Source organism: Mizuhopecten yessoensis, unplaced genomic scaffold (genome assembly GCF_002113885.1).
Source record: "Mizuhopecten yessoensis strain PY_sf001 unplaced genomic scaffold, ASM211388v2 scaffold6363, whole genome shotgun sequence".
In the NCBI taxonomy this organism is placed as follows: Eukaryota; Metazoa; Mollusca; class Bivalvia; order Pectinida; family Pectinidae; genus Mizuhopecten; species Mizuhopecten yessoensis.
The window spans coordinates 447,014-459,991 of NW_018406512.1; the positions used below are offsets into that span (position 1 = coordinate 447,014).

At 35.1% G+C, this 12,978-nt stretch overlaps 1 protein-coding gene across 7 annotated transcripts in view; it reads left to right on the forward strand.

The window, feature by feature from the left end:
* Nucleotides 1-8,026, forward strand: part of LOC110452045 (phosphatidylserine synthase 2-like) — a 33,167-nt gene extending 25,141 nt beyond the window's left edge. For all 7 annotated transcript variants that reach the window (XM_021500311.1, XM_021500316.1, XM_021500310.1 and 4 more), the window contains exons 5-12: nt 623-690; nt 1,575-1,706; nt 2,094-2,144; nt 2,389-2,502; nt 3,948-4,066; nt 4,358-4,472; nt 4,648-4,793; nt 5,142-8,026. In XM_021500311.1, the coding sequence (XP_021355986.1) occupies nt 623-690; nt 1,575-1,706; nt 2,094-2,144; nt 2,389-2,502; nt 3,948-4,066; nt 4,358-4,472; nt 4,648-4,793; nt 5,142-5,511 (1,115 nt within the window). In that variant the 3' untranslated portion in view covers nt 5,512-8,026. The remainder of the gene's footprint in view (nt 1-622; nt 691-1,574; nt 1,707-2,093; nt 2,145-2,388; nt 2,503-3,947; nt 4,067-4,357; nt 4,473-4,647; nt 4,794-5,141) is intronic.
* Nucleotides 8,027-12,978: the final 4,952 nt, after the last annotated feature.

The window sequence follows — 12,978 nt, forward strand, 5'->3', positions numbered from 1 at the left end:
GTGGAAAGAAAGATCATCAGGGGCTTTACTTAAATTGTAAATTTCAGGACCCCCGAGCTATCCGTTCTCCCTTGGGGAGGGGGTAAAGTTTACTATAGTTTATATAGGGAAATAACACTTTTGGGTATATTTTGACAACTTTCTGTAGGAAATTATTTTTACTTGGTGAAAATTATCCTTGGAGGAAGATGGTTTTAAATTGTAAAATTGAGATTCCTACCCCAACCCCTGGGGCCAGGGCGGGGCCCCAAAGGGAAAATTAACCAATATTTCAAAAGTCTTCTTCTTCAGACTCAGAGGTACTACAGTCATTTTCTCTACGTGGAAAGAAAGATCATCAGGGGCTTTACTTAAATTGTAAATTTCAGGACCCCTGAGCTATCCGTTCTCCCTTGGGGAGCGGGTAAAGATGACATGACAAGTATTGTATTTCACTTAATTTACATGCTGATTTCCACATCACATCTAAACAATAAAATAAAGCTACCAGTACCTATGATATAACTCAGGTCACCGCTAAGGCCCTTGGGCCTCTTGTTATGTACCTACTATCCAGACACTAGTTGTTCAACAAACTAGTACTACCTGTGCGCGAAGTAATGGTTTCTCTTTATCGTTTCAGCGATGTGGCGTTTGGTCCTGTGTGTGAGCATTGTCTACGAGTTAGCTTTGGTGTACCTCCTATTCCAGGTCAGTCTCCGTTATAAACTCTCACGTGGGTCCACCCTAGATAGGCAGGCATCCAAGTATGTCCGTAAATTTTACTATTAGTCCGAAGACAACTTTTATTGGTTTTGCGTATCGGTGTTTCGCTTGTATGCTAGTGTACACGCCATGATACGGAACGATAGTTCCTGTTTTTTCGAAATTCATCATGCGAGGAAGAAAATGTCCATTACATTAATACAAATATGAGAATATCTTTGAAATGATTATTTGCTGAATTAACTAAATACTTTAAACGTGTTTCACATATGTATGATGTCCTACTTGAACAGAGGTATTATAATTGGTTGCATATCCCATCTTGTTGAAAAGTAACCTAGTCGTTACTATATCCTGGTATACAAGTTATGTAACAGTTTAAGCGGTATTCTATGGTCTACCTCCTCTAATAGTAATACATTATATAGAGATCGTGGGAGATACATACTCTATATCTTTATAAGATGAAAGGATGATCCAGATCATATGTTTACACTGTCATACTATTGTATGGTTATACAGAGAGGTCTAAATGATGTATTTTCATTACAAATAATGTTATAATTATAGTATAATCTAGAGTATAAGAATATGTGATGTTTGAGTAATAAAGGCAATAGACAGAATATGTTTGCTAAAAACCACTAGAAATACGATAAAAAAGAAGTGATATTAAATATTTTTTGATTTCTAATTTTAACGCTGTGTTTTGGTTGACACTCGTCAGGATTACATGTATACAGTCAAATTATCATACTTTCTATCCGAAAACACACCATTAATTGACAAAAAATCCTAGAAATGATTAAGATAAATATATTATGTAAGTGATGCTAGAAATTCCTACACAAATAACAATACCTTTTCAGACTCCACAAGACGCTAGAAACCTGCTGCGACATATCGACCCCAGCCTTGGCAAGCCTCTACCAGAGAAAAATTACGGAGGCAACTGTTACATATACGACTCTGATAATCCTGACCCTTTCCATAATCTCAAGGTAAGATCACGGCGATAAAATAATCACTAAAAAATCGAAAACGGAAAGAACCTATTTTCAAATATCGTTTAAAACATTTTACTGCACCTTATGGCCATGTCGGCTGTTTAGAACACTTCAATAATTCATTCGTAAAATGTTCCGAATGATATGCAGAAGGCACAGAAAGGGAAAAGGGCCTATAAGAACCGATTATAACTTTATAAATGTTCATCTTTTGGCTGCAACATTGATACTTTAATAACTATTTCGTGTAAACTATGCAATAAAATATCCCACTACGATGCTACGGCCAACTGTTTGGGTTTTTTATTTGGTTTTTGATGCTGTTATTTTATCCCATTTTACTGCATGAAGAAATACTTTCTATTGTTCTTGTATTTTTAGGATAAAGCCGACTTGTTTGTGATATCGCACTTTCTTGGCTGGTGGGCAAAGGTAAGTCAGTATTGAACAGTACAAAAAAGGCAATAGTAAACGATACCTTTGTCATGTACATTTTAATGGGGAAAAATCAAGTTAAGATAATATAGAAATATTAAAATACATTCTAACGGAAGAAAAGCTATATCGTAATTCTAAATGATAAAAAGAGAAAAAACGACAGGGAACGAAATTTTAGGACAAGTAGAAGTATTTATGGTGATTTGTTCTTTATTAAAGGTAGATAACTCTATTTTAGTCGCTGTTTCTGCGAGACTGGTGGATCTGTACTGTTTTGAGCGTTATGTTTGAGGTACTGGAGTACACCCTCGAACACCAGCTCCCTAACTTCTGCGAGTGTTGGTGGGATCACGTAAGTATACTCTTCAGGCATACATAGTTATATAATGTACGGGCATACACAGTTATATAATGTACGGGCATACACAGTTATATAATGTACGGGCATACAGTTATATAATGTACAGGCATACATAGTTATAAAATGTACAGGCATACATAGTTACAAAATGTACGGGCATACATAGTTATATAATGTACGGGCATACACAGTTATATAATGTACAGGCATACATAGTTATAAAATGTACGGGCATACATAGTTATATAATGTACGGGCATACACAGTTATATAATGTACAGACATACACAGTTATATAATTCAAATAACACACGTACTCCCTGATAGAGTTTACCACATTTCTGAAGTTAACGACAAACTCCATGGAGGGTTAATAAGTACTCCCTTAAGAAGTTAATTAGGAATTTTAAAATAAACCTCAAATTTGTATACGCAGTTCACGTAATAAACATAAACCTATGTTCATGGTTATAGTAATTAACATAAACATGTGTTCATGGTTATAGTAGTTAACATAAACCTATGTTCATGGTTATAGTAATTAACATAAACATGTGTTCATGGTTATAGTAATTAACATAAACATGTGTTCATGGTTATAGTAATTAACATAAACCTGTGTTCATGGTTATAGTAATAAACATAAACATATGTTCATGGTTATAGTAATTAACATAAACATGTGTTCATGATTATAGTAATAAACATAAACCTATGTTCATTGTTATAGTAATTAACATAAACATGTGTTCATGGTTATAGTAATTACCATAAACATGTGTTCATGGTTATAGTAATTACCATAAACATGTGTTCATGGTTATAGTAATTAACTTAAACATGTGTTCATGGTTATAGTAATTAACATAAACCTATGTTCAGTGCTATAGTATTTGTCATTAATATATGTTCATAGTTATTGTAATTATCATAATCCTGTGATTATGGTTATAGAAATTAAGATTAACCTCTGTTTATTGTTATACTATTTAACATAAACCTCGGTTCAGGTTTATTATAATTAACATTAACCTACTTACTTACTTACTGCCCTGTACGCCCAGTGGCGTGTAGGGCAGCAGCAACATTAACCTATGTTCCTGGTTATTGTAATAATCATAATTCTATATTTATTGTTATAGTAATTAACATAAAACTTTGTTTATTGTTGTTGTGATTTACATACATCTTTGTTCATTGCTATATTATTTATCATAAACATGTTCATGGTTATATGAATTGACATAAACATGTTCATGGTTATATGAATTGACATTAACATATGTTCATGGTTTTATGAATTGACATTAACATCTGTTCATGGTTTTATGAATTGACATTAACATCTGTTCATGGTTATATGAATTGACATTAACCTCTGTTCATAGTTACCGTGAGTATTATCAATTGCGTAACGAGGTGTGTCCTTTTTACAGTGGATAATGGACGTGCTGCTGAGTAACGGACTAGGGATATATGTTGGGATGAAGACCGTTAAATACTTAAACATGAAACCATACCACTGGCGAGGCATGTGGAATATCCCAACTTACCGGTAAATACTTGTAAAAATCACATGCAGAACTGTAGAAGTGAAAAATGTACAGCAATACCTGTACACTTTCCAAATCTGCGAGACTGGAACAAAACGTACCAGTATGCAAAACAATCTAAGAGTCTTGGAAACTATCTCATTTCAAAAAGGTATTAAACAACGTCCTGTATCCAAGGAAAGCCAGTTCAAAGTGTACATGAAGATAATTCAACATTGTTGTTCTTTTTAATAAACACTTAAAGTGGAGATAACGTATACTATTTCATAATACATTACCTTTAAATAATCCAGGGGTAAGATCAAGCGGTTAGCCATGCAGTTCACACCCTACAGCTGGACAGAATTTGACTGGCAGCCTCTATCCAGTCTTCGGCGATGGTTAGCTGTAGTAGTCCTCATCGGACTGGTCAGTATAGGTTTTATTGTTTTAAAGTAAGAAGTGGTTAATGTTCAAACGTAAAATCTGTTGAATATAACTCCTTCCTTAGTGGCGATTCCTTTTTTGTCTTAATGGTAAATATCTATAACTTATCCATAACTAACATCTGGATTATTTCAAATATTACATATTTTACATACAGTTCCTGATGGTGGAAGTGAACGATTTTTACGTCAAGTATGTGCTGTGGATTCCGCCTTCACACTACCTCAACGTCAGTAGGATCGTGTTGGTGCTCTTCATGGCTGCTCCGTCCGCCAGGGAGGCATTCCAGTACCTAGACGACCCGTAAGTACAATGTCTGATAGACCAACACCTTTCATATTGTTCATACAACACAATGGGTAATGTTATCCTAAAATATCACAAACCCGAAATAAAGATATAACTCAATAACGATGTAAAAACGATGACGTACATAAAAATAATAATGCCCTGTATATATTGTTATCTTCATCGTACAATTTGTATTTATCTCTCTGTAACAAAGACATATATATGTTTTGTGAAAGAAGTGATAAAACTCCGGACCTACAAAACGTTGCAGATAAACATCAAGTGCCTAGGCAAATTTAAAATGTTCACAAATATCTGTTTATTGAACGAGAAATGAGTAACCATTTTTATTGTGTTCAGGACGTGTAAGAAGATGGGGAGACAGTTTTGGTTGATCACTGTAATATCCATTACCGAAGTACTTATGGCCTTTAAGTTTGAGTGGGAGACTGTCACAAAGCCTATTCCTCGTAACATCGCTTACATGTGGCTTCTAGGACTGTTTGCCTTAATTCTACTAACAATCTGGAAGTTCTACATCTACCGTGACGTCAAAAACGATGTGCCCTACTCTCATATTGAATACAGACGCAGACGGGCGATGAATGAACGAAAAACCACCACAAGTGACGCTGATGACTCTAGTGCATTCCAGTTCGAAGCGAGACAACGACGCCTGCTTGAAAGGCCGACGAATGGCAAAACGACCGACCAAGGAAAAAACGATTGACTTGTAATATGATAGCCTTGGGAGGTCAAAAAATAGTAGGATGGCCGACTAACAGCATGCCTGCCGACCAATGATAAACAGTCGACTAATGAAAATGGTGCACACTAGTAATAGAACGCCTCTTTAATGATGGAATAAGTCATCGATGATAAGATGACTCGTGCCATTGAGGAGAGAACGGTCGATGATATGACGGCCTCTGATCATTGGACCAATGCTGGGAAGGCCGACCCATATCTATATAAGAAAAGTCGATCAATGCTGGGACGGCCGACCCATATCCATATAAGAAAAGTCGACCAATGCTGGGACGGCCGACCTATATTGAACGATCGATAAATGCTGGGACGGTCGACCTATATTGAACGGTCGATCAATGCTGGGACGGTCGACCCATATTAGAACGGTCGATCAATGCTGGGACGGTCGCCCCATATTAGAACGGTCGATCAATGCTGGCACGGCCGACCCATATTAGAACGGTCGATCAATGCTGGGGCGGTCGACCAATATTAGAACTGTCGATCAATGCTGGGACGGCCGACTCATATTAGAACGGTCGGTCAATGCTGGGACGGCCGACCCATATTAGAACGGTCGATCAATGCTGGGACGGTCGACCAATATTAGAACTGTCGATCAATGCTGGGACGGCCGACTCATATTAGAACGGTCGATCAATGCTGGGACGGCTGACCCATATTAGAACGGTCGGTCAATGCTGGGACGACCGACCCATATTAGAACGGTCGATCAATGCTGGGACGGTCGACCCATATTAGAACAGTCGATCAATGCTGGGACGGCCGACTCATATTAGAACTGTCGATCAATGCTGAGACGGCCGACCCATATTCGAACGGTCGTTCAATGCTGGGACGGCTGACCCATATTAGAGCAGTCGATCAATGCTGGGACGGCCGACCCATATTAGAACAGTCGACTAATGCTGGGACGGCCGACCCATATTCGAACGGTCAGTCAATGCTGGGACGGCGGATCGATGAGAAATGCAACTACATGTGCAGCTTATTATAACATTCGTATGTCATGTGATATATAGTGATGTCATAGGATACCATTATTTGTTATGCAAATGTATTTACTTAAACATTTCGATGAAACCAGATTAATGTCGGGACTATTTTCCATCATACCCTACGTCGATCATATTTTATTAATTAATATTTTATTTTATATAAATATTGAGTACAGGATTGTCCATGTTATGCTTACGTGGAATTGTTCATATACATTTATTATATTTGTATTTTATACATTCAGATGTTATTTTATAATCATTTTGTGGATAAAAGTGATACAGAAATATGCCTAAATCGTTGCTGAAATGTTTTGTATCCTATTTTAAACAAGAAGTTACAGCATCGTGTAAATAATTAGCGGAACTGAAAAAAGCCCGCAAAGAAGACATGTTTTTTCCATACCGATCACTTTATTCATATCCTCATGCAGAACTACGTTCATGTACAACAAAAGGTCACGATGAATGACACCTGAGTGACATGGCCTAAACTTACCATAAACGCATTTACAAATAAGAACATCAAAATAAAATAAATTAACAGAAACTTTAAGTTAAAACTTTATTTAAAGGGCATACAGATCTAAAAAGAATGATGTCGCAAATACAGAAATGAAGATTTCCCGTCCGAGTGATGGTTGGTTGTCATGCTTATCTAACTCGAGTTATTTTCAAATTGTATAAAAACACGGGTTAAAATGTCTACGTTAAGCGAATAACTGGAAAGTAAATATTCAAATTATATAAAAACACGAGGTTCACATGTCTACTTTAAGCGTTTTACCGGAAAGTAAATGTTCAAACTGCAAAAGACAAGGGTTAAAATGTCTACGTTAAGCGTATTACCGGCAAGTGCACTTCAGTAGTTTACATATATTGTATCATCAACCGTTTTAGGTTGCTCTCCTTTATAAGTCACGATTTTATTTTAAATATGAATGACGGGCTGTTGATATGCCAGTATTAATAACAAAAATGATTTCCGCGTCAAATCACAGATTTAATACAGCCGTAGTAGTCCTTCTCGTCAAAGCTTACATTGTATGATTTGTGTACCCGCGTGGTGAGGTTGGGACATAGGATGCTCTAAGTTATTTCCTAAGATTATTGTTTATTACAATTATTTGCATATCACTTGATAATACGCACCAAAATCTAGTATGTGTGGTATTTGTTTGTTTTCTGTTAGTAATCATTCCAGATATTAAGTAAGGCTTAAGTTAGCTTTACAAGTAAAATACTTTTACTAATGGAACGTTAAGGAACATTGGTTTTAATAATAACAGTCAACGTTTGTATAGCGCCCCATATAATTTGAAAAAATACCCTTAGGCGCTACATACGTTACTCGTACGTAAATCTCTGAAGCAAAGTAATTAAATTTATTAATCAAGGTACATAGTCGCTATATAAAATAAGAGTGAAGTTATTATGGTTGATACATGTGATTCCTCCGTAAAACAAAACAAAAATCAAGAACCAAACAGAATTGTGAACGGTTAAATTTTATAACACTAACTGCATGAATAAAATCTACTTGCCATGGTAGTGTAAACACGAGTGATAGTATTCTGATGCAAATAAGATTTGTATACAAAATAGTATGTGGTGTTGTAAGGGTATGTTTTAATACTAGTACGCGGTAGCGGTGTGATCAACATTGGTATTCCAGGATTGCACTTCACTAGAAATGCACGCAGATTAGATATACATAAGGTATAAAAAAAAATATATAAATGATGAGTGCAATTATTTATAAGCTACGTAATTCAGGATGAACCCGATTATATTTATATGTGTATGTTTTCTATGTCTTGGTGAGCACGAATAGGTAGAAAATGTATCGCTATATGTATGTTTGAACGTCATGGTGACCGTAGTTAGTTATACATGTATCGCTATATGTATGTTTGTACGTCATGTTGACCGTAGTTATTTATAAACGTATCGTTGTGTATGTTTTAAAATGAATCTTATTAATTTTCCACTATTGCAATAATTGGATACCTCGATATTCTATATAGTGCAATGCCATCTCACCTGCCATATACCGTTGCTACATGTACTCGTGTGTGCAGTCACATTACTATCTACTGTTGTCACTTTATCATCGACTATGTTTGTGTTGCTAATCCATACCAAGTTTGATCACATTAACATCGATTATAGTCAATTTGCTATTAAATATCGAGTAAAGTTACTTTACTTTGGATTATTGTCAAATTGCTATTTAAGATCGAGTAAAGTTGCTTTACAATCAACTTATAGAACTCTACCACTCTATGCTTTTATCCTTAGAAAATCCTGAACATGAATGTAGCCTTTATTTTCTGTGACTTTTCTAAAGCCTTCGATAGAGTTTGGCATAAACATGGACTGTCAGGAAATATACTTAATTGGATAACTTATTATTTGTCATGCAGAAAACAGTCTGTCTATATTAATAGTTCTAGCTCGTCCTTGAAAGATCTGTTCTATGGCCTCTCTTTTTCCTCGTTTATATAAATGATATATTTACTGAACTCACATCATTGTCTCGTCTCTTCGCCGAAATCACGTCATTATCATACTCTTCACAAACTCTCGATGATATTGTACATGTGGTAAACAATGACTTACAAACCATTAGAAAAATGGTCAAAAGATTGGCTAATGTTGTTCAATCCTAAGAAGACGGAAATTATGTTAGTATCCCTTTTAAATCTACCCTATCAACCCCGGTTTACGTTCAATAACGTCCCTATTGAAATAACCGATCAGCATAAGCACCTAGGTGTATTACTAAGTAGTGATGCCAAGTGGTCCAAACATATAGATGAAAGTATCAAAATACACAGCAACACTTCGCAAATTGAAATACTCAATAGGGATAACTTAGATAAATTGTCACATGATTACCAATGTACACAAAAAACGAATTGTTATATGCAGAAATTTGGTGGCTACCATTTTCAAAACGAAGAGAAATAGGAAAACTGTCGCTCCTTTATACTATTAAACATGACACTGCACCCTCATACCTATGCTCAAAATATTGGAGATCTGACTCATTATAAACTAAGAAATTCTCAGCAATTACGGCAGCAACTATATAGACACAAAACTATGCGCAACTCTTATCTTTCCTTCAACTGTTGATCTTTGGAATAATTTCGATACAACCGTAAGGCACTCTCAAACTCTGAACTCGTTCAAATCAACTATACATAAGTTGAATAGTGTGATAACTAAATGTAATCCATGCTGTCTCAATTTTGGTCCGCGTAGGCTTAACAGTTTTCATTGTAGATTAGGAACAGAGCAAGTACTCCCAATTATGATCTTTGTAGAGCTAATCATACTTTTTCAGCACAATTTGAATATGAACACACGTGCGAGGACTCGTATCACTTCTTCTTCACATGCCCTAAATACCACATCCTATGCCTTTCCTTATTGCAGAATTTAGCATGGTACCGAGGAGATATGTCATTAGACTTACCGAGCACTCCTCCCNCCCCCCCCAATTTATTCGTTTCTACTATCCTTTATACTTTGTGAAATACATATAATATAAAAATCAAAGTTAATATGTTTACATTATTTTGAATAATTGTGGATCTTTATCTGGCTGGTATGGAGGAAGGGCTTTGAGAACACGGAACGGTTACGAGTGGATCTACAGAATACAGCTTTATGGAATGTGATGGACACAGTGAATGAAAGTGATGATTGATGTTTTTCCAGCCAGCCAGATTACTGTTAATCAAGTATTGTTTTAAACATTTACATGTGTTTGTATATTATTTTTATATTTAGGGGATGATCCTACCTATCTTTTACCCTTCTTCCTGCTTTCCTTTTCTCACTGTTTCTACTATATGATCGGATAACGTTAATTCACTGCTGTCCATTATGTATTTTACAACATGATGTATTAAGGAGAGGGCGTTACTAAGTTGGCAAAACTTGTGCTCAATCCTAATTGTCCCTATTTACGACAATAAAAATATGTTTAAACTTAACTACAATCGATTATAATCAAATTGCTAATTACTATCGAATTTAGTCCAATTGGTATTTGCTGCGAGTTAGTCACTTTACTACCTATTATAGGTAGTTTTCTATTATCGCGATAGTCACTTTACTTCCTATTATAGGTAGTTTTCTATTATCGGGTTAGTCACTTTACTACCTATTATAGGTAGTTTTCTATATCGAGTTAGTCACTTTACTACCTATTATAGGTAGTTTTCTATTATCGCGATAGTCACTTTACTTCCTATTATAGGTAGTTTTCTATTATCGGGTTAGTCACTTTACTACCTATTATAGGTAGTTTTGTATTATCGAGTTAGTCACTTCACTACCTATTATAGGTAGTTTTCTATTATCGAGTAGTCCAATTGGTATTTGCTGCGAGTTAGTCACTTTACTTCCTATTATAGGTAGTTTTCTATTATCGAGTTAGGCACTTTACTACCTATTATAGGTAGTTTTCTATTATCGCGATAGTCACTTTACTTCCTATTATAGGTAGTTTTGTATTATCGAGTTAGTCACTTCACTACCTATTATAGGTAGTTTTCTATTATCGAGTTAGGCACTTTACTACCTATTATAGGTAGTTTTCTATTATCGGGTTAGTCACTTTACTACCTATTATAGGTAGTTTTCTATTATCGGGTTAGTCACTTTACTACCTATTATAGGTAGTTTTGTATTATCGAGTTAGTCACTTCACTACCTATTATAGGTAGTTTTCTATTATCGAGTAGTCCAATTGGTATTTGCTGCGAGTTAGTCACTTTACTACCTATTATAGGTAGTTTTCTATATCGAGTTAGTCACTTTACTACCTATTATAGGTAGTTTTCTATTATCGGGTTAGTCGCTTTACTACCTATTATAGGTAGTTTTCTATTATCGAGATAGTCACTTCACTACCTATTATAGGTAGTTTTCTATTATCGAGATAGTCACTTTACTTCCTATTATAGGTAGTTTTGTATTATCGAGTTAGTCACTTCACTACCTATTATAGGTAGTTTTCTATTATCGAGATAGTCACTTTACTACCTATTATAGGTAGTTTTCTATTATCGGGTTAGTCGCTTTACTACCTATTATAGGTAGTTTTCTATTATCGAGATAGTCACTTCACTACCTATTATAGGTAGTTTTCTATTATCGAGATAGTCACTTCACTACCTATTATAGGTAGTTTTCTATTATCGAGATAGTCACTTTACTACCTATTATAGGTAGTTTTCTATTATCGAGATAGTCACTTCACTACCTATTATAGGTAGTTTTCTATTATCGAGATAGTCACTTTACTTCCTATTATAGGTAGTTTTCTATTATCGAGTTAGGCACTTTACTACCTATTATAGGTAGTTTTCTATTATCGAGTAGTCCAATTGGTATTTGCTGCGAGTTAGTCACTTTACTTCCTATTATAGGTAGTTTTCTATTATCGATTTAGTCACTTTACTACCTATTATAGGTAGTTTTCTATTATCGAGTTAATCACTTTACTACCTATTATAGGTAGTTTTCTATATCGAGTTAGTCACTTTACTACCTATTATAGGTAGTTTTCTATTATCGAGTAAAGTCACTTTACAAACGATGCTAATCGTCAAATTTCTAATAAATATCGAGTAAAATCGCTATACTCTCGATTCTAGTCGAATTGCTATTTACTTTCGAGGAAGGTCACTTTACTATCGATTATAGTCAAATTGCTATTTGCTGTCAAGTGAAATCACTTTACTACTGCGATTTAAGATCGAGTAGATTAACTTTAATATCGATTATTTCTTTTAAATATCGACTTCAATAACTTTATTTTTTTTGTATCGACTGTAGTCAAATTACGTTTTAGTAATAACTGATCACTTTACTTTCGAGTACATTCATATTAATATCGACAATAGTCTAGTCACATAGGTATCGACTACTTCCACATTACTAGCGTTTAGAGTCACGTGGTATTGACTGTCACATTATGTTATCGGCTGTAGTCACATTCCTATCGACCACAGTCAAACGTTAATATGCAATACCTGCTGTCATCCTTTCCTGTATGGATAAGCACACGGATGTTAGAAAATGTGATAATATTACGTCTATGCTACATGTTTTCGTAAAAATGTGATATATTCCAGAATACAAACCATGATGCCTTTGGATTTGTTACTTTGAATATTGGTGGAACAATAAAATACTATTTACATTAACACGTTTTGTTTTCCAATTTTCAATGCACTTTGTTCGTTCCAGCTTTTCTTTAATTGAATTGTGAACCAATAAGTTCCACACACATGCTGATATTACAAACATTCAGCAAGCATTCTTAGGTAATTGATATTTTAGGTAACGTCCTGAACCATTTACACAATATCAAGTTCCCTTGGCCCAGAACACTGCCCTCCCCCCCC